At 43.0% G+C, this 22,603-nt stretch overlaps 3 protein-coding genes across 3 annotated transcripts; 1 reads left to right on the forward strand and 2 right to left on the reverse strand.

The window, feature by feature from the left end:
• Positions 1-40: 40 nt before the first annotated feature.
• Positions 41-10,020, reverse strand: polr1e (RNA polymerase I subunit E). The gene is made up of 12 exons (XM_080756024.1): positions 9,918-10,020; positions 8,592-8,695; positions 8,384-8,445; positions 8,134-8,219; positions 7,882-7,937; positions 6,767-6,911; positions 6,243-6,353; positions 6,005-6,098; positions 5,090-5,220; positions 4,915-4,996; positions 3,573-3,704; positions 41-2,844 (listed from the first exon to the last, which is right to left on the reverse strand). The coding sequence occupies exons 1-12, from the start codon at positions 9,979-9,981 to the stop codon at positions 2,679-2,681; spliced, it is 1,233 nt and encodes a 410-aa protein (XP_080612150.1). The 5' UTR covers positions 9,982-10,020; the 3' UTR covers positions 41-2,678.
• A 314-nt stretch (positions 10,021-10,334) lies between these two features.
• Positions 10,335-17,254, forward strand: zbtb5 (zinc finger and BTB domain containing 5). The gene is made up of 4 exons (XM_080759503.1): positions 10,335-10,841; positions 11,799-12,012; positions 12,485-13,315; positions 13,514-17,254. The coding sequence occupies exons 2-4, from the start codon at positions 11,803-11,805 to the stop codon at positions 14,708-14,710; spliced, it is 2,238 nt and encodes a 745-aa protein (XP_080615629.1). The 5' UTR covers positions 10,335-10,841; positions 11,799-11,802; the 3' UTR covers positions 14,711-17,254.
• A 174-nt stretch (positions 17,255-17,428) lies between these two features.
• grhprb (glyoxylate reductase/hydroxypyruvate reductase b) lies at positions 17,429-21,573 on the reverse strand (the record flags this gene model as incomplete). The annotated part of the gene is made up of 9 exons (XM_080758318.1): positions 17,429-17,550; positions 18,115-18,245; positions 18,379-18,514; positions 19,094-19,198; positions 19,337-19,425; positions 20,023-20,139; positions 20,392-20,500; positions 20,710-20,843; positions 21,401-21,573. The coding sequence occupies 9 exons, from the start codon at positions 21,571-21,573 to the stop codon at positions 17,429-17,431; spliced, it is 1,116 nt and encodes a 371-aa protein (XP_080614444.1).
• Positions 21,574-22,603: the final 1,030 nt, after the last annotated feature.

The raw sequence follows: 22,603 nt of genomic DNA on the forward strand, positions 1-22,603 counted from the left end.
AAATTACATACCTTCCCATATTACATGAATGTACCGTAAGTCTAATATGGTGTGAAATGCAACCATTCTTTATTTACCTTGGGGAGTTTTGCCAAACAAAAGTTAAAAACGAAAATGAGGCAGGCAACATTGGCACATAGACAGCGTCTGGAGGATGCGTTTAATGCCAACGATCACAAAAAGGCATGGGATATAATGAAATCTATGACAGGAATGTCAACCCCAACAAAACCTATTGTGACCGAAAATGAACTTGTCTTTTCCAATGACCTAAACACCTTTTTCGCCAGATTTGAATCATTGGACAATTCCGCAAAGTGTACTGAAATACTGAAGGCTGTAACACCTGCCCCCTCTGACAGAATTACCATCACTGAAGAGGATGTAAGGAAAGTGTTTCAGTGTACTAACACAAGGAAAGCTAATGGGCCAGATGAATGCAGTGCTTTTCTCCTCAAACACTTTGCATCTGAGCTGGCTCCAGTGTGGCAACCAATATTCCAAACCTCTGTAGACACACACACAATTCCCCTGTCTTGGAAAACCTCACACATAAAACCACTACCCAAAATCCAATGTCCAAAAGAACATAAGGATTATAGACCCATAGCTCTCACTTCAGTGATTATGAAATCACTTGAAAGAATACTGTTACATCTTGTCAGTATAACCAAAGACAAATTCGACCCCAGTCAGTTTGCCAAAAAAAGGGTTGCGGTACAGAGGATGCGGTTGTCACACTGGTCCACTTAATTACAAAACACCTAGATAAGTCAAATAATCATGCGAGAGTGCTATTCTTAGACTTTTCTTCAGCTTTCAACACAATACTATAATAATATACTAGTGTCAAAAATGGTACAGTTGGAACTGAATCCATACTTAATTCACTGGTATGCTTATTATACCAGGGTTGTGAGCTCAGCTGTACTTTTCACCCTCTATACTGACAGCTGTCGTATTGAGGAATGCCTGTCTGAATGTCGCACTGACACACCAGACCAATACATTCTAAAATACTCAGATGATACAGTTTTGATTTCTCTCCTAGATAGTTCCAGTGATCCTGGACTGCACCAACACAGAGTAAATAAGGTGGTTGAATGGAGTGATAACGCTCTCATCATTAACACAAAAAAGACAGAAGAGATTGTTTTTGGTACACCACCAGAGATACACAGATCCCCCATTACTATTCATGGGGAACCGATCAACCAGGTATGTTCGTACAAATACCTAGGAGTAGTAATAGACCATCTTTTGTCATGGAAAGATCAGATTGATTCAGTGTGTAAGAAAACAAAGCAAAGAATCTACTTCCTTCGCCGTCTAAGATCCTTCGGTGCTAGTAGACGGATTCTTCTTTTGTTTTTCACTTCTGTTATGAGTGTTCTTCAGTACTGTAGTACCACCTGGTATGGATGTTTGTCTGCAGCCCTAAAGTCACAACTGCTGCAACAACTGAACATTTGTTCAAAGATTGTTGGACAACAACTTCAGAAACTTTATACATCCACATATGATAACAGCATCCTAAGGTTAGCAAGGAATATCACCTCTAATACTAAGCATGTGTTGTATAGAGAATATAGGTTGCTACCTTCAGGAAGGAAATATGGTGTACCAGCATACAATACGGTCAGACTAAAGAGGTCCTTTGTCTACCAGTCGACCTTGAGGCTTAATCAGGAGATGTAGTAGCCACAGGATAATCTAAGCGGTGGATATTGCTCATGTCTTTATGTATGTAAATTGTCTTGTTCTTTGTGTTTTGTATATGTTCTGCATACTTGGCTGCTGTGTCGCAAGACAAATTTCAGTGTGAACTGACAATAAAGTACTATATCATATCATATGAATGTGCCTTTTCAGCAATGCCTTCCTCAAATTAACACACATTAAAACTTGGGAGCTGCCCGGTACAACCACAGTTGTTATAGTTGGCCACTGAGCAGCTCCACTAGAGCAGTTCAGGGTTCAGCCCTAATCTTTAGGCCACCACTGCCTCAAGTTTGTACAGTTTGGGAATGTTTGTATTCATTAAACTTAAAGCCACCATGTGGGAGAGGGGACATCAAGAAAATGTAACAAAAGGAATACCTTTTGTGCTGAAACTTGATTCTGGGAAAGTCAGCAGTTGAAGGAGTATTTGTACATATTAAATGTTTCAGTTTCCACAATTCAGTCCATGTTTTTTCATTAGTGATGAAACATTTTTTTTTGCGTTTGCTCATTGTTAACGCAGTTAGCGTAACACTGAGGAAGGCGGACGTGAAACACATCCATTCTTTTCGGTAGACTGCGGCTGCAGTTCATCAGCATTATTAAACTCCAAACTTCTTCAGAGTGTAACTCTGCAGACATGCTTAGTCACATGCAAATATCTCAACATAACTAGCATGATAAATTATTTAATTATTAGTGCACTGTATTGACCATCATTTAAATGGTTCCAGAAAACAAACCAATGTCAACATAGGGAGGGTGGGTGTGGGGGGGTCGTCCAGAATAATTTTAGCTAAGAACTAGCTAGAACTAAACCATTAAGAAAACCAAACATTCAACAGTGGGGAATCCTCATTCATTCGTTTTTGTTGTGCAACTATGTGCATCTAACGTTAACAATGCATATACATCCATTTATCACTCCCAATATCTTTTTCATCACTCCTCTCCATCTAACGCATTTTCCTGCGTTTCCTCCTGTCAACCATCGGGTCATATTTGACCAGTGGAAGAATAAGGGACGCGTGTTTGTGCTCATCCTTCAGCTCTGTCTCGTCAGTCTTTCCCCGGGCAGACTTACTCAGGGTCAGTCCCATTAACTTGGCCATATCCATTATCCTAAAAGAGAAATCATCAGTCAGTTAGTGACAACTTGTTTGATCTTATAATGTTGTATGACAGGAATGAAATTCATCATAGTGGGGGGGATAGGTGTTCATTATTTTCAGCGCCCACTTTTTTTCATGTCAAGTTCCCCCAAATTGACACTAATTAGCCCCACGGACCCCCATTTGAAAACATATGCCAGGGACCCACCATGAGAGAAGATTTGTACTGCTCTAGCAGTGATTCTCAACCAGTTTAATTTCAAGGACCCCCAGTTTGACAGTTTGACATTAGTCTACAGAATCTCATTTAATGGCCTTTCTATCTCTGGGACCCCCAATTTATATTGTAAAATCAATGTTAATTTAGTAACAGTGTACACATGGAACCAAATGGACCCGTTAGGGTGCATTTGGTTCCATTTGTACACTCTCAGAGTTAGAGAGCCATGAAGGGTCCATTTGGTTCCAAACTATCATTTAACTGGGGACGCCCTGGAACTCCCTCAAGGACCCCTGGGGGTCCCCGGACCCCACTTTAGGAACCACTGCTCTAGGGAACATTTTCCAGGATTGTCCTGGAGTTTGCTGGACCTTCATGTACCCCAGAAAATGAATCATACTTAGTTTGGTGATTCCAATGCACTACCATTAGGCCAAATAGCCATTTGCACAGATATCTTTAAATCAAATGGTCAGATTGCTGATATTGAACTTAAGTCATTTTTCATTTTTACTCACTTAGCCTCAGTGACCCCCAGGTCACGGTAGAGCAGTGTGAGGTTCACGGTCATGTGACCCATATGCAGCAGCAGAGCCATACAGTAGGCTGCCACTTTCAGCCGCATGGTCGATGATACCACGTTCTGGACCCTGAGTAACACACATCCCAAACACATGTTAAAGAGATAAACAACCATGTTCTGGACCCTGAGTAACACACATCCCAAACACATGTTAAAGAGATAAACAACCACGTTCTGGACCCTGAGTAACACACATCCCAAACACATGTTAAAGAGATAAACAACCACGTTCTGGACCCTGAGTAACACACATCCCAAACACATGTTAAAGAGATAAACAACCACGTTCTGGACCCTGAGTAACACACATCCCAAACACATGTTAAAGAGATAAACAACCATGTTCTGGACCCTGAGTAACACACATCCCAAACACATGTTAAAGAGATAAACAACCATGTTCTGGACCCTGAGTAACACACATCCCAAACACATGTTAAAGAGATAAACAACCACGTTCTGGACCCTGAGTAACACACATCCCAAACACATGTTAAAGAGATAAACAACCATGTTCTGGACCCTGAGTAACACACATCCCAAACACATGTTAAAGAGATAAACAACCATGTTCTGGACCCTGAGTAACACACATCCCAAACACATGTTAAAGAGATAAACAACCATGTTCTGGACCCTGAGTAACACACATCCCAAACACATGTTAAAGAGATAAACAACCATGTTCTGGACCCTGAGTAACACACATCCCAAACACATGTTAAAGAGATAAACAACCATGTTCTGGACCCTGAGTAACACACATCCCAAACACATGTTAAAGAGATAAACAACCATGTTCTGGACCCTGAGTAACACACATCCCAAACACATGTTAAAGAGATAAACAACCATGTTCTGGACCCTGAGTAACACACATCCCAAACACATGTTAAAGAGATAAACAACCACGTTCTGGACCCTGAGTAACACACATCCCAAACACATGTTAAAGAGATAAACAACCACGTTCTGGACCCTGAGTAACACACATCCCAAACACATGTTAAAGAGATAAACAACCACGTTCTGGACCCTGAGTAACACACATCCCAAACACATGTTAAAGAGATAAACAACCACGTTCTGGACCCTGAGTAACACACATCCCAAACACATGTTAAAGAGATAAACAGGCAGTGATCCATGCAAGTATCACTTCAACAGGCCCACATTCCAAGCCAGACAAAATGGTATTTGATGAAGAAAGAAACGTGTGCAACAGTACGTTCTAATTACATGTGTTGCACACAACTGAAAGCACAAAACTTCCATACCTGCCATTTCTGAATGTTTCCACAGTGAACGTATCCATCAGTTTGTTCTGGATGATTCGAGGGCAGCCATCCTCCTTTCCGACTGAAAATATGTAAAACAGTGGCTCTTTTAGCTGAGTGACAATAGCTGAGTGACAATAAAAATTCCAAACATGTATTTCTCTGAGCTACTCACACTTGCGAGAGATGTGGTGTTCTCGTACCAATCTGAGCATCAGATTGAGATAATATGCACAACGTGCACCTTTCTCTCTAGCTTCAGCCGCAGAAGGCAACATCTCCAACTGCCTCACCACACACCAACTCCTGGGACAAGAACAAATCATTAAGCACTTTCAACCTGGTGTCCATATTGTAGGCATAGAGTCCAAGAGCAAGGACGCACATCCAAAACCTTTTCAGGTGGTGATCAACAATACGTACATAGGGGGAAAGGAAGGGATGCCTACATATTGCAGGCATGAAATTATGGGCAACAATTTCAGAACATTTTTAATATTTGTGAAAGTTTTTACCCTTCCTAATGTGTACAATCAAGTAGTAGTAGATGAAAGCCTAGGCTGATTTTAGAGTTTGTTTTCCAGTTCAGGTAAAAACCTACAGCAGGATGAACACAAAAGACTGCATACTGTACTTGCATAGCAACACAGGTGGAGGTAAGCAAATGAATAATGGGTGTGTTAGGTCATGTGCATTGACAAATCTGTCGACTACCGTCTAAGCTTGCACACTGGCACACCCATGGCTTTGTCTGGGCATACCTAAATCTATAACCTATGAGTTTCATTAGCTGTAGTTGTGTTGCTTATTCTGCTGTAGTTATTACAAACTACAAACTCAGCCTAAGGCATGGTCACATTAAAAAAAACAGTTTTTGTTTCATAAAAGTCCACCATAGACATTTCGTGAAAATAAATTCTATGCGTGTCAGAGTTTGGAAGCGCTCGTTTTCAATGACGCAACATCCTGCTGCCTCTGCATTATGTGCAATTTAGAAACAGGTGGTATGAGGGTGAGGGATCGTTGAGCTAATTTCCAATGCTCCATGCTGCTCAATGTCCATACTCTCAAACGTTCATGTGTTTCCTACCCTTCCCGTCTCATCTTCTGCAGCTCCTCTGGGCTAAGTGAAGCAATCTTGGAACCTGCCTCTTCCAAAGCCCCATATTCATCTGGAGTAAGAACTGGGAACTAGGATAAGGACACAGACACAAAAAGGATGGCTTGATGTGTCCCCTTGGTGACCCACACAAGCTTGCACGCACGTACACCACACCACGCCACACCACGCCACGGCCACATACACACACACACACACACAAGGATACGGTCATCGAACAGGTAGACATTCTCTGGTTTATCTGCATCTCGGTGGCATGGAGGAAGGTAAATATCGATATCTTCCCGGGACTCCGTCTGTGCAACCTCCTGCTGCAGGGCTAAATGTCAAGGAGAGAAGACAAGACAACGCAGGGAGGTTACAAATTTAGAATACAACCATTTCCAGTTGTATGGTTGTACAACCATACAAAAAAATAAAAATACAAAATAAAAATAAAATAATGGTTGTACAACCATACAACCACCTAGGCTGCCAAACCAGCCGGACAAATTTAGAATACAACCATTTCCAGTTGTATGGTTGTACAACCATACAACCACCTAGGCTGCCAAACTAGCCGGACGGCGTGCCGCAGGTTCGACTCCCGAGCCTGACGGCCTTTGCCACTCCCCATCTCTCTCTCTGTCTACTGTTCCCTATCAATAAAGGCATAAAAAGCCCCAAAACAAATCTTTAAAGAAAAAAGAAAAAGAAAAAATACAACCATTTCAGAAGAGCCAATATAATTACCTTCCAAGCCCTTCTGGTCAATGACACTGCTGGCAGCCTTGGCCACTGCCTGCTGCAGGGTCTCACTGCCCACCTGATTCAGTCTGCGGGAGCTCAGTGCTCGTTTCTGCTTGTTGGTACCAAAAGCCTCAATCAGAGAGTCCACCTGAGGAAGAGAGCACACAGCAGATTCATATATGACAGGACGCTAATATACAAAGCTTAATCTCTTGAGCCTAATTATTTGTTGTACAAATAGCACTGATTTACAAGCTCAAAGTGCGTTGCCATGTGATGCGTTCTGTCGATCTGCTATGAGAGATGAGAACATGAAATGTCAAAATGTAGTGTGCTGAAGCAACGACTCAAAGAATTGGGATAGAGTCGCTCGGTTGGAGCAGTGGTGCCTGGCCTGCCCTCCACAGTTGGGGGTTCGAAACCACTGCAGTGCATCCGGCTTTGTAGAGTGTCTGTACTAACACAATTGGCCCATGTTCGGGGAAAGGAAAGCCGGACAGGGAGGGTGATATTTGACACTGCATGTACTCCAACCGGCTGTCTCACCAGGGAGGGTTGGGCGGGAGGAGTAGGACAGAGAGGGGCTCAATGTCTTCACAGTGAGGGCTCCTTACTGGCAGGTTAGTTAATAGGATGTACAACAACAGTGACAACACACAAATGTGTGGGGGAGGAACTAATTGGCTAAATTTGGGAGAAAAGGATGTAGTATGCTATCAGTAGTTTCAGTTAACCCATTTAGACCAGAGGATGATTCTACAAATGCCTTCTAAATTGTGACAGTTTTCTGAAAAACCTTATGTTTCTGTCAGTCGTTCTCAAACATTTTCATGTCAAGGATCCCCAAAAATGATATGTAATTGGCCACCGACCCCCATCTGAAAATATGTTGTTCCAGTGACCCCCCCAGAAGCAAAGACTTCAGATTTTCACGATTTTTCAACATAATGCTTAAAACACCAACAGGGGTTCCCGGTCCAGAACAGGATAAGATGAATGACACATTCGCTACTCATGTGCCCTTATTACACTATTCCCAACTCCCGAGTAGGCCGGCGCCTTATTAATAGGCCAATGTTAACTTAAAATCCATCATAAGAAAATAAAAATCAATGCACCTTCTCTCTGTAGCTCTGACTGTTTGTCTTGGAAGTGTCAGTCTCTGTTGTCTCCCCTGGAAAGAAACCCAACAATTAATTAATAACACAAGATTGACATTCAACCTAAAGCAGTTAATGCAACGCCATTATCTGATTGAACAAGAGTTATCACATTAGCTGTACAAATAATGCATGGACATTTTTGAATGCAGCCTTGTGTGCTGTCATGGACAGAGGTGTGGCCAATCTCTGCTGTTGGTGGTATTTTACCTGGTATTACAGGTTGCATATTGAAGAGCTGAGCAGTGTGCACCTCCATATTCATGGTCTCTTTGTTCAGCACCCCTACATAATACCTATGTAGATGACAAATTTAAATTAAAGAAAACGTAATAACCACACAGCAAACTTGAGAATTAATCCAAGATCATTTTAGCATTTTTGTGATCTAAGATGATTTAATGTTAAACAAGCTGGTGTGTTTCAAAAGACAATTCAGTATTATACAAAATAAACTTACTTGCAAAGATTGCTTTTTGCAAAGTTATTTCCGACATATGATAGTCTGTCTGATTCGGCAATCTAGAGTGAGATGTACAAATAGAAGAAATACATGAATAGTAATAGCATAAATATGTAAAAGCTTACGTTCTTTAATAAACATATAATTAAATAAAGACATAATGCTGCTGCGTTTCAAGACAGTATACATTTTGTGCATTTCTCACCAGCATGCGTCTGCTCTGTTTCCTTGGGTTTTTATCATCGATGTTCTTATAATAGGTGAAATCCAGCTGGTCTGCATTTTCCAGGTTTCCGTTAGAAAACTGAACTTTAAATTTAAAAGAACAAGTTGTCAGTAATGAGCAACATACTGAACATAGCCCTCATAGGCTGACACTCCATACATACTGTGAGGTTTGTTGCTGGCTGGAGTATTTTAAGCACACCTGTCAATTTGTGTGTGACAAAAGGTAGCCTACTTTGTGCTGCTGTGAATGAATGCTGCAGTGTCCAGTCCACATTGATATATTTTACTATACACTGTGAATGAATGCTGCAGTGTCCAGTCCACATTGATATATTTTACTATACACATGACTTTTTTTAAGGGACTAAATTAATTTTGCTCCTATGCCATCAAAATGTGGAACGCCCTACCAACAGTCATTAAGACATGCGAATCCCTTGACTCCTTCAAAACCGCTCTCAAAGGGCACCTACGGACGGCTGCAATTCGAAACTGGCCACCGTAAAATCTGAATCCCCCACCACCCGTTTTCCCCCTCACTGTATATGTTTTTTCCCCCTTTTTACCCGATTTCCTTTTTTGGCTATATAGTGTAGTGTATACTGTATATTTGTATGTCTAAATGTTAGGATGAATTGAACATGTTGTTCGACCGCTTTATGGTGTCGTTCACAGTTAACAGTCTTGTATTGAGTTGTGCTTGAAATGTACTGTAATTCTCCAAGTGTTAATAAATTCAATCAATCATTGTTAAGTGTTTGTTCAATAACAGGGGTCTCTCTGTCTCCCCACTCATTTAATAAACATAAAATATATGTACATATCTTCAACCAATCCTCATGAGGAGAGAGTACCCATTTATCAATTTAATTACAGTTCCACTTGTTTTGTGTGCTCATTTATTTGTCATCACTTCCCAATTGCACTTGTTTATCCTACATATGCCCTGTCAAGTTCTATCCTGATTGGATTAAAATGTGTTTTCTGTTTACCAAAGAGCTGGAGATACTACTGTTACTGAACAAACGAGACAAGGCTATTTAACACTAATTTTACCAAGAAAATATCACTTATTTACTACTACACCTTTCATTGAGGTACAATTCCAAACATTTAAGCAGAAGACAGCAAACTATACTCAACTAACCTCGCCTACCCATGCAGTACAGTACCCAGTACCCACGTGTGCATTACTGCAACTCCTACAGAAGAAACATGCCAACGAATCGACTTCCATTCATCATGATATCAAATACACGCAATTATGATTGACTCTCAGAATTCACAAATGTGTAATATTTACCTATAACCGCTTTGTCGGTTTCTTTATCCACATCACAACACACCACTGTACAAGTAGCAGCCATGACTGCTTAGTTAGAACTACAAGATACTCTCTGGTCTGGTGTTGCACAAAAATCTGTGACCCATCCATAGTGGAAATGTCCCATTTACATCTTTGTTACAGACGCCTCTGTCGTCACATAATTCAATGGGTCACAGCTGTTGGTGTAATAGGTATTCGATCCAACTCGGCTCGGCCTGACCGCAGTGACACCCCGAGGTGAGGAGTGACATTGCAATTCTTCACCTCAGCGGGGGTCATGGACAAAATCCACAGCGCCACCTTGTGAGTCTGGTTGTAAAATCAGTCTGGGGGGGAAGGAAAATAGTAAGTACAACAGAGAAAGCAGTGTATATTGCCGTGCCGTGGCTAATGGATATGGATTAATTGATGAGTATGACAAATATATTGAATATCGCCCGCTATTCATGAATAACTGTGCATCCATGCAGTCACCGTGTTGTTGGGCAGAGACTAGTGAAAGCTCCAGATTTCCCCAGTCAGTCGGAGTCCACGCTGTCTCCGCCCCCGGTGTTTGCAGCTGCAGCAGCAGCAGCAGGGCCACCAGGACATCATGACCCAGTGGTTCCTCCATCGCGGCGGACAGACTGTCGGAGTGTCGGACTCCCATCGGACATGTCTGTGAACTGAAGAGCACCGTCGTGGGGTTTGATCGCGCTATCGTCGAGATGGATATCGTTGGCGTTAATCCGCGTGGCCGCTTTTGACTGTTATGAAGTCATAACTTCTTGGATACCGTTTACTTTACGTGATATAGCTTGCTGGCTACCAATTAGTTAGCTTTGTTAGCCTGTGGCTGGGGACAACAACAGGACAGGACAGCAGCACAGGCCCTGCACTGCTCTGTTTGGGCATTCGAAGGTAATAACATTACTGCCCGATTTTATTTTAGTTCAATAGCATATTTGTGTGCCCGCCTTTGCCAAGTAATACCGCTGCATGTCAATTGATGTGTATGTTAGCACTTAGCAGCTATAGCTAATGTTGTTCCATTCCCATTGCAGGAGGTTAATACAAACCGATAAAGCCTGGTCACTTAAGTGGTCGTCATCCTTAAAATTGCACGAATAATTTTGATGTTTGAGTTTTGTTGTTTGAACATAGGAGTTCTACATTCGCTAGATATTATGTTGCTTGCCTGAGTTGCCTCCTTGTCTACTTAGGCTAACTAATCATAATAGTAATACCATCTACATCATCGTATCGTTGTCACATTGTCGTCATGATTCACTGTAAAGCGCAGTCCACACCAATGCAAGTTGCTTTGGTGTGGACGGACTGGACCAACTGGTTGCAAGTTGTGACTATAGTTGCATTATGCAACTGCAACTAGTCACAACTAACTTGCAACCAGTTGGTCTGGACTGACGGATCTATGATGAATTGAAAAAGGACCGTGGACCCTCTTGTAAACAAGTGTAATGCTTTATTGGGTCGTCCACTCACAGTTGACAGTTTTTGTATTGAGTTGTGCTTGAAATGTACTGTAATTGTGCAAACTGTTAATAAATAAATCAAAAAAATCAGTGCCTTTTGGGGATAATGGTTGCAAGGAGTTGCATTGTTGGTTAGCAGGTAACCAAGGGTCTCGAAAGGGGCTACATTGTTGGTGTACTGTGGACTGGCCTTTGTTCATATAATCTAAACGACTTTAGATTCTTTAACTCTATAAAGTGTTGATGCAAGAAAGAAACGGCAATGACATGGAATATAATTATCCCCGCTGCCAGCTCCTCATTTATAGATTAATTAATCCCACAACTTTGTTTTGTTTCCTGAATGCCTCCATTTGTTCCTTCTCTCTGCCCCTCTCTTTAGGACCATGGACTTCCCAGGCCACTTTGAGCAGATCTTTCAGCAGTTGAACTACCAGCGTGTCCATGGTCAGCTGTGCGACTGTGTCATTGTGGTGGGCAGTCGCCACTTCAAAGCTCACCGTTCGGTGCTGGCAGCCTGCAGCACCCACTTCAGAGCTCTGTTCACTGTTGCTGAGGGAGACTCTAGCATGAACATGATTCAACTGGACAGCGAGGTGAGGATTAAAGCCAGACCCCATGTTGGTTTGGCCGGTATATCAGCCATTATTTGATTTATTTTGACAACATCGGTATAAAGCAGCCGATGTGTCCTGATTTTAACCACTTTCAAGTATCCTGGCATTCCTGTTTGGGGCATTGTTTTTTAATTGCTTTACCTAAAATTGTGAAAAGGCACAAGGTAAGATGGTAGCAAGTGATTGCAGGATTCAAGGTGGCTAATTGTTGGTGGACACAAACGGGTTGTGTGATAACAGGTTGTGTGATAATGATATGTGTATGCCTAGTGCCAGCATGTGGTTGATTGGTTGGTTGGTTAAAGCCTACCTTATTTTATGTCAATTTAGCTAAAATAACCGATCTACAAGCCCAGAACAGGCATGCATGTGTGCATGGTTTAAAAATGATGCACTGCAGTTTGTGTTGTTTGCACGCAGATCACATTTCCATTTGTGGTCTTTCATGCAGGTGGTGACGGCAGAGGCTTTTGCTGCCCTGGTTGACATGATGTATACATCAACCTTAATGCTGGGGGAGAGCAATGTCATGGACGTACTCCTCGCAGCTTCCCATCTGCATTTTAACAACGTAGTGAAGGCCTGCAAACACTACCTTACCAACCGCACGCTGCCCGTGTCACAGTCCAATGACAGACCCGCCCTCCACCACACCCAACAGGACCAACAGAGACACAGGCAGCAGCAACAGGCAGCGGAGTTGACGGCGAATGCGAACCTAGCAGCTAACGCGAACCTAGCAGCTAACGCAAACCTGGCAGCGAACAGTGCTACATCCAGGCTGCAGCGCTCCTTCCTGCTGCAACAGCTTGGGCTGAGCCTTGTGAACTCCGCTCTGGGCGGACTGGAGGAGGACAGAGTGGGCAACGGGGCGGTCGAACAGAGAGCTTCGTTCCCCATCCGACGCTTCCACAAGCGCAAACCCTCCCTTGCCATGGGCCTATCGGAGGATAGACCCCGTCAGAGGCCCCGCCCCTCTGCCCCTCCAGGGGCGTTAGTGGGAGAGGGTAACAGAGAAAGGGAGGAAGTAGCGCTGCTTTCCCCAGACTCTCACAAAATGGGGGATGAATCCAAACTGGATGCTGTCATCTCTGGACTAGTGAGGGTGTCTCAAGACGATGCTCAGATGCCCAGCCAATCAGACAGTGGACACTGTGAAGGGGGGGAGTCGGGGATGATGCAGGGGGGAGGAGTGGGCAAGGAGGAGTACATGGAGGAAGGGGATCACCAAGACGACGGAAAGATGAAGTCGGGGACAGAGGAGGACGTACAGGAACAGAAGGTTGGTTTGCCTGTTTCAGGGATTGGAGTTAATGTGCTAAATGATCGTAAATCATCAGCATACAATCAAATCACGTCTTGTTTGCATTCTATGCATGTTGCTGTTGTATTGCCTGTCTTTGTCAAGATTTTGAGCGGTGCACACCGACTGGGTGTGATCACGGGTGTGATTTTTACAATGTGTATTGTTTTCATCTAGGTGGTGGTGAAACGGGAGCCGCTGAGCTCCCCAGAGCCTGCTGACGAGACCAGCGATGTGACATCCCAGGCGGAGGGCAGCGACCGTGCGGAGGCCGGCATCCAGGAAGAGGAGGAGAAGGTGGAGTTGAGCCCAGAGAGCAGTGACCGCAGCTTTACTTCTGACCCCCAATCCAACTCTGATGCCCTGCTCCATCCTGGCTCCCAGCTCCTGCTCAAAGCAAGCCAGGGGGGCAGCTCTCGGGCTGGAGGGAGTGGCGGTGCGGGTGGAGGAGGATTCGGATGCGGCAGTGTACTAAGTGGCAAGTCTGGGTTTAACATTTCTAGCTTCCTTAGTGCTAAGGGTTTCGGAGGCGGTGGAGCCGGGGATGATGACCTCCCTAACACGACGACCGGCGACACTGTAGCGCATCACTTCCTGCTTGAACAAGAAACTGCTGGGACATCTGCCTCTGGCTCCCTGCTGCGCCACGGTTCCCTTAGTAGCGAGAGTCATGGTGGCTTTGGAGACAGCCTGCAGCCTGAATCACTCTTCCTACGGCCGTTACATGACGGTTTAGGAAGCCCTGGAGGAAGAAGTGGAGCAGGAGGTGGCGGAGTGGGGGACCCCTTTGGTCTGGACTTTGAACACTCCAGTCTGGGGCTGCATTCCCTGGCGCGAGCCTCACGAGGGGGCGCAGGAGCTTGTGCTCCCTCTCTGGGGTACCCAGGCTATCGGCGCATTGCTCCAAAAATGTCTGCTGGCATCGGAGGAGGCAGAGGTGCTGTTCTCCAGGGCGCTGCTTCGTCCTCCTCAAATCTTAGTGGCCCATTGCTTCTCAATGAGAATGGAGGTTATGAGATGAATGGCGGCAGGCCCACCTCCCTCCTACCGCAGCTGACAAGAGCCTCAGCAGATGTGCTGTCCAAGTGCAAGAAGGCTCTGTTGGAGCACAACGTCCTGGTGGTTGAGGGAGCCCGTAAATATGCCTGTAAAATCTGCTGCAAAACGTTCCTCACCCTTACGGATTGCAAGAAGCACATTCGCGTTCACACGGGAGAGAAGCCGTACGCCTGCCTGAAGTGCGGCAAGCGCTTCAGCCAGTCCTCCCATCTGTACAAGCATTCCAAGACCACTTGCTTGCGCTGGCAGAATAGCAACATGCCGAACACCCTGCTATACGAGAGGGACCATGTCAGTGGTCAGTCAACTCACTGAGCCCATATGGAACCCACAGGCACAAGGGTGCCCTGCCCAGACTGCTCATCGTCTATTTACCGTACTCTAGTAGTGGATGCTTACTACAAATAAGCCCCTCTGTATACAGTACAGCCTCTTGAAGTATCATTGCCATTGCCAATAATCTAAATTTATTTCTTACCATGCATTTGGATTCTGTTCAGATAATTCCCTCTGGATTCTCCCTGAATTACAGAGAATTCTGGAGGATCAAACGTACATGGAATAATAAATGAGGGCAAAGCTAGAGGTACTGTAAAGCTCCTTTTTGGGGGAGAGAGAAATACTTGACATGTACATTTGTTGAACAGAGATGACTTGTGTTTAAACCACACCTGGGATACACAAGGAAAGTTGTTAGTCTATAATTGGCTCCTTTTATTAAGGGAAGGAGAAGGGGTAGTTGTATCACTTCCTTTGTTGGCTAATAACTGAAGACACTGTGGGGAAAAAAAAGTAGGAGGTTGATTACTTCTTACACAAGTTCATTTTATTTTAGATGTATGACATCTGAAGTTGCCTTTGAGTCTGAGCACCTTTATGAAGTAACATGTACGGTCACTTTGAGCCAAGATAAGTGAGGAATTAACATGGCTGACAGTTGGCTACCGTCACCTTTGCAGTTTGCAGCGGTGTCTTGGAGATCTTGCTTGAAAAAGTTCTGAGAATAGAATTGTGCCATATAGAGGCATTTGTTAGGGTGTGTGTGTGTGTGTGTGTGTGTGTGTGTGTGTGTGTGTGTGTGTGTGTGTGTGGACAATGAATACAGAATATTCAGAGGCCATGTATTTGTTCAAATTAAACAGATTATGAGGTACAGCAGGTGTGGCAGACTGCTTAAGAAATGTAAATACTACACATTTTAATGGCTTTAACGTTTTTCTCAGAGTAAAAAAAAAACACAAGACGCATACCTAAATGTTGTATAAGAGTTTAAGGTACTTGGTGCTTTATAAATGTCGGTCATACTAATGGTGTTTCATTCATAACAAAAGCACTTGACTATAGTAGTCCAATTCTACCAACTAGAGACCTGCGGATGGTGGATTTAGCTGCGGTTAACCACAGTTTAGGCTGGATTTGGGTCATTAAAATATATTATATATTAATATTGGATAAACCGTGGGTGAAATGATCCGCGGGTGTTTTGCAGATTTATACAATTGGAATAATTGATTAATGCGGTCGGATAGCAGGCGGATTATTAATACGCGGATGCGGGTGACACAAAAAGCTCATCTGCAGTTCTCTACCAACCCTTTTTCATTTTTTCATGTGTGCATGTAAGTGTTTTGTAGATTATGTTTCTCAATCAGACAATGCATTCCCACTGCTTCTGTAAATTGTTGAATCGACTTCAATTTATGGTTGTTTTTTGTGCATGTGTTTTATCTGTTGTGCCATTTAAATTTTTTTAATTTTCCTCTAAAGTGTTGGATTACCAGGAGGACAAGCGTTAATGTATTTAATGTGTACGGCAAAGGATTTGGGACCACTGTTTAGTTTTTCCAGATCTTGTGAATCCACCACTATAGTTAAGTCACAGCTTATGCATATCAAGCTAAGTTTGGAAACCCGGTCTCAACCAAATTGAGAATAAGAGTACATTCATATATGAACTAAGAAAGAAATCCCACTACTGTTCTTTTTATATCGTGTTTGCCTTGTGCAGAATTTATTTCTTGATGTAGTGTGCCACTTGCACTGTCACTGACTCAAAATTCATTATTGCATCCATTCCTAGTTGGCACCTTGTTGTAGTCTTTACACTGTCTGTTAGTCTGTCTTTATAACATGAAACAAACAACAGTTTCCTTTGAGACAAAATTACTTTAGCCACATTACCTTGTACCTTGTGTGGTTGCTGTAAAACAAGCTGGACAACTGTGTCCTTTGTTCCATTTGTAATTGTTCTGTAAACAGTACCAGTAATATTTAAGTCACAGGAATATCCAGTTCTAGCTTGACTGGTCTTTTAAGGACTCCTGATGGTAGAAGCTTACATCTTTGTTCTGTCTGTGAACTCTTCCTCGCTTCCCTCCAACGTGAGAGAATTAGAAATAGTAGGAAATACTGAAACGCTGTTCCACGAAATAATTATGTTGTGGCAGATATACAGAGAATCACCATGACATTCTGCTAAGGATCATATCGGCACCACTCAAGTTTCACACAGTGGCCTGTAAAGAGTTTCCTGGGTGCTATCTTATATAACTGTTAATGTGAGCAGTTTTTATGTGAATCTGTGAAAAGTGCACTGTCTTGACATGTTAACATACCACTGCTTTACATATAAGCCTATTATCTAACATAAGGCCTAAATATAAATTGATGAGAAATGTCACTGCCTTATGCCCATTAGCTTAAAAAGCCGGGCTTTTTACTGATATGCCAAAATTGAAGAATTTTAGGTTCTTGAGAGTAACCTAACAGTGTAGTTCTAAGAAGATTCAGTGTTTTTCTTTTCTGATGAAGGTTGTACAGTATTTCTGTTGTACAGACTGAATAAAACGATAAAGTTTGGTTTGTTTGTTTTTATGTCTCAAGCATATACACAGATGAAAATGAAAGGCCACTTAATACAAAGGTTTCTGAAAGGCTAGTCAAAGGGAAACACGACAAAATTAGAATTAGGTATTAATTTATTTAAAGGAAACAAGATGGAGGGATATTACTTGGAAGGACATTGATTCCCCCCTACAGTTGGAGTCCTTTGATCATTGGCTCTCCTCTCAAGCCAAGAAGCAAGTTATTTGCTGCCAAAGCGGACATGGCATTGCGGGTGGTATAGGATGCACTAGCAATATGGGGCAGGATCACTGCAGAAAGAAACAGAAGAGGGAGGGTAGGACTAAAGGGTGGAGAACTAAATGCATTCTGCAAAAACATGCGAAGAAGATTACATGACGATAACCTAACTGCTGCTGCACTGGCACAGTCACATACTGTATGTATAAGCTGTCACAGTTGTTATTCTGCTTAAACAATGCACTTGTCTTTAAGTACATAATTATCTGCTGCCATTTGCTGTAACTGCCTTGTCCCATTGCTATATTTAACCATGCACTGTATGCATTGCATATAAATTATTTCACACTGGCCACATTGATATCTAACCTCTTTCTGTTCTTTATCTCTTTCCGCCTTTCTTGAAACTGCAATGATGATTATAAGACAAATAATTTAATTTCACCCACTTTTTTACACCTGTAAACTTACAGACAATAAAGTTGACTTGAGTTAATATTAAGGCTTGTTCCAGAACAAACAAACAAAAAGATAGTAGATTGGCTAATGCCTGGTGGGTTAAAACGGTTAAAGTTGTTAATGATCTGACCTAATTTCCCTGCAACTTCTTGGGAATTCACAGTTGGCATACTCACCACAGTTTTTGAGGCTGAAGAGGGGGTGGTTGGTTGGCAAGGGCTCAGGGACAGTGACATCTAATCCAGCTCCCGCAATCTGTCCAGTGGACAGAGCATCATAGAGGTCTTCCTGGTTCACAACACCTCCTCTGGTAGACGTAGACAACACAGCAATTGGAATCAGTGTTTACAGTATGTACATTTAAAATACAAGATGGCTTTAGTTTTTCTTTAATGGTTACATGTATTTTATGATTATACATGTGTGCGTGCGGGGGGTACCTGCTGGTGTTGATGAAGATGGATGTGTTCTTCATCTTAGAGAAGAGGTTTTTGTTGCAGATCTCTTTGGTCTCTGGTGTGAGAGCACAGCACACAGCCAGGAAGTCTGACTGCTTGGCCAGCTCATCCATAGAGACTAGAACAAGTAAGAGACTTAGGGTTGTATTTTGCGTATCTTAAGTACCAGGTCTTATTACTTAACTTAAGACCTGGAGGCGTGATCAATGCCATTAGGCTATTCTGAGAGGCCAAAGAGCATTGACCTAGCCTCCAGGTCTTAAGTTAAGTAATAAGACCTGGTACTTAAGACACGCAAAATACAGCCCTTAATGTAAGAGGATCTCATTATCTCATTTACAAATTAATATTCAGTTGAAATGTTGCAAAGAATTGTCCCTATAATCCAAAATGTAAATGGTACTTAGCCGCTTAAGCCCTATATAGTCTTATAAAGCCCCAAAATAGCCAATCTACAAGCTTCTGCAAGCTTACATTATTATGAAAAAATGTGAAAGCTTTTGAGAATTTGCCCAAAACAGGTGACACCATGGCAATTAATATGGTTCATATGGCCCATAAGGATAATAACCCTGTACCTTTGCATGCATCATCTATCTTTATATTAAGTTATCAACTCCAAGGGAACATGTCTCATTAGAATTGTTTCAAATGATTCATTTATATTCTTGCATTTGTAAGCGTGCGGCTTCCTTACCATATTCTGCATTAATAATACTAGCCAGTTCAGGTCTGGGGGCCACATCTGTGTAGATGAACTTCTTCACCTTGAAGGGGGCCAGGCGCTCAGCAATAGCCACACCTTAAAGCACAAGCACGTAAGATATGAGAATGCGGCAATCTGACAAAACGGTTTGGCAAGTGGTGGTGGTGATACGCTATTTTAGGTAGTTCACATGTATGTGTGTACTGTACGTTTACGTGATAAAATAATGCTCACCGATCCTCCCCAGACCCATGATACCCACAGTGCTGTTGGCCAGTTCATATCCGCACAGCCACAGAGTTCTCCATGTGCCCCATCCACCTCTAAAAGTTTCAAGGCATAGTATAAACAACCATGTGCCTCATTGTTGCTGCATGACCTTGACATTACCACCAAATTGCACCATACAGGTGAGCAACTTTGTAGTTGGAGAGGGCCACTATATTTCCACACTCACTCCAGAGGGCCACATTGCATATTACTCTCGTAGCAAAAATAGCCAACATACAAGCTCAAAACGTGTCGCACTGAGCTTGTAGATCAGCTATTTTCACTATTATTTGAATTGAAATACTGAATTATTTTTTGCTGCTTTTGAATTGGAATCCGGAAAAGTATTAATGTTATTTAATTTCAAATACAAATCAAGTCATATCAGTATTCCGAACCTGAGGGCCACATTAAGTGAAGGTGGGGGCTATACTGTATGTGGCCCTCAGGCCACCAGTTGCCCATGTATGCTGTATCACATACTACTGAGTTACAGATACCTTGGACATGTGTTGTGATTTGTTGATGATAGAGTATTCACGATTCATTGTAGACAAACATACATTATACATTATTATACAAACAGACACACAGTCTGCGTCATTAGAACGGTTGTTTTGCGGCTCAACTGACAACCGCATGTGTCTTACGTCTTGGCCTCATGCGTGGCCTCAATGAGTCTTCTAGAGGTGGCGAGCAACACAGCCACAGTCAGCTCAGCCACAGAATCTGTCAGAACGTCTGGGGTGTAGCCCACACGGATCCCCCTGAGGTGAAACACACACACACACACACACACACACACACACACACACACACACACACACACGTGATTTTCCGTTAACTCACAAAGTCATGCATGCAACACAGTCACCCTGCTGCATCACACACATTTTCAGACACACACGCACACATGCACGCACGCACGCACACACACACACACACACACACACACACACACACACACACACACACACACACACACACACACACACACACACATGTCGCGCACAGATCACGTATAGACACATGCACACACGTATAGATTAACTAACCGTTTTTTCAGCTCATCCAAAGAGAGATGATCAAATCCCACTGACATAGTACTAAGGACCTTCAGGTTTGGCCCTGAAGGAATGCACGCACGCACACAAACACACACACACACACACACACACACACACACACACACACACACACACACACACACACACACACACACACACACACACACGCATACAAAGAATGAGAAGGGGGAACATTTCAAAGGACAGCACCCTTTGAATCCAGATTGGTCAATTTGAATAGGTGTAGGAGAACACTAACAGGCCTCTGACCTGCAGCGTCCAATAGTTCTGCATCGATCTTCTCTGTCAGCACACAGAGCAGAGCATCAACCCCTTTGACCTTTTCAAGTAGCTCTTTCCTGGGCACAGGGACATCGTCTGAGTCCCACATCTCAAACTGCACTCTGAAGAAAACATATACACCCTCATTAAAATAAATTCCTATCAGAGGAGAGATAACTCAATAAGGAGAATGGTAAATGGTATAATAGATAGAGATATACCCCTTTTGGGCAATTGCATTCTTTTCTGTCTGCTCCGAGGGCAAAGTGCATTACTGCATGCCTATCCTGTTTATTCAGGATGAGTAAATTATGAACTTCATTAACTAAACATTTACATAACATGAAGCTTTCAGCCATCATTGCACACTACTACAACAGAATTATGAGATTGTAATCTACGTAAAACCTATTCTATATACTTCAGATATCCTAAAATAGCAGATCTACAAGCTCACAACGTGTTACACAGTGCGACACTTTGTGATAAAATGTTCGAAGATTTTAGAAGAATTGTAGAAGGTTTTTGATAAGAAATATAGTAAAATATAGAACATAGCAAATATACATGCAAACAACATGGCAACGCTATATTTTCTCTGAATGTCCAACATGCCCAGAATAGGGACGCTTGTAGGCTTAATGTGGTTATGTAGTCTCATGCTGAAAAGATGACTCACTTTCCAGACTCACGGAGGATCTTCAGGCCTTCAGGTGGGATCTGTCGGGTGACATACACCCGAGGCAGGGTGGACATCTCCTTCTGCATGGTGCGCCTCACATTCCCACTGACCGTTAATGGAGCAACAGCTATTCGCTGAAGCCTGTTCAAGGCAACACGACTGCACCACATTGCCAAAAGAGTAAATGTGTGGGCAGGTGCCAGAGAGATGAACAACAGGGTTAAAACGGTACTTTGGAACTTGGAGTTCTTGTGTGGCTACAGTTCAGGAGGAGGTACCACTACCGCTTTTGACCAATATGAATGGAGGGAGTGAGTTAGGAGGCTAGGGATGATGGTATGCATCTGCCGGGATCCCCCCTCCACACACACACACGCACGCACACACGCACGCACGCACGCACGCACGCACGCACGCACGCACACACACACACACACACACACACACACACACACACACACACACACACACACACACACACACACACACACACACACACACTTCTATATTCTACGCTTCTCTATGGTGAAGTTCATAAATGTTTCACTTGTTAGCAGTTGACCTTTGTCCGTAAACATTGGGGGTCTCAAATGCAAGGGTTTTCTTTTTCACTCACTGTGCGACAGGATCCAGCTCCACGTGCAATGCATATGCCTCTATACTGTGTGGATTAATACCTGGTGCTCAAATCTAACTTATTCTAAAATATCTATTAAATATTGACACACACAAATATTGACACACACAATGTGTTCTTGTGAAAGGTTCTCTGTTATGGTTTAATTTAATACGTTGTGTACCTGTTACCACTCTGGGACTACAGTTGAAAAAGTGTACTGGTATCCACGATTTATCCAAGATCGATGGATAACTGGCACTGGAAATTGTTTTTTTGAGCTGAATCTTTGTCAATGTCACATACAGACAGTACAGTATGTTTACCAGTCACCCATAGACAGTTAGACTTGAGTTTAGGGTTAGGCACTATAGGGTTTAGGTTATGGTTTGGTTGGTTTCATTAGGCTTGGGCATTAGGGTGGGTTACTTACTAAGTTATGTCTATGTTATTCTACCCAGAGCTATGGCTCTGATTCTAGTACCATAGATTCTACCCATAGAGCTATAAAGGATTCTACCAGGCAGGAGTGACTGAAGGAGCCACAAACGTTCCCCTGTGATTGGTCTGGCCCCAGTCACATG

This window comes from Protomyctophum bolini (assembly GCF_963924005.1).
Source record: "Protomyctophum bolini genome assembly, chromosome: 3".
Taxonomy (NCBI): Eukaryota; Metazoa; Chordata; class Actinopteri; order Myctophiformes; family Myctophidae; genus Protomyctophum; species Protomyctophum bolini.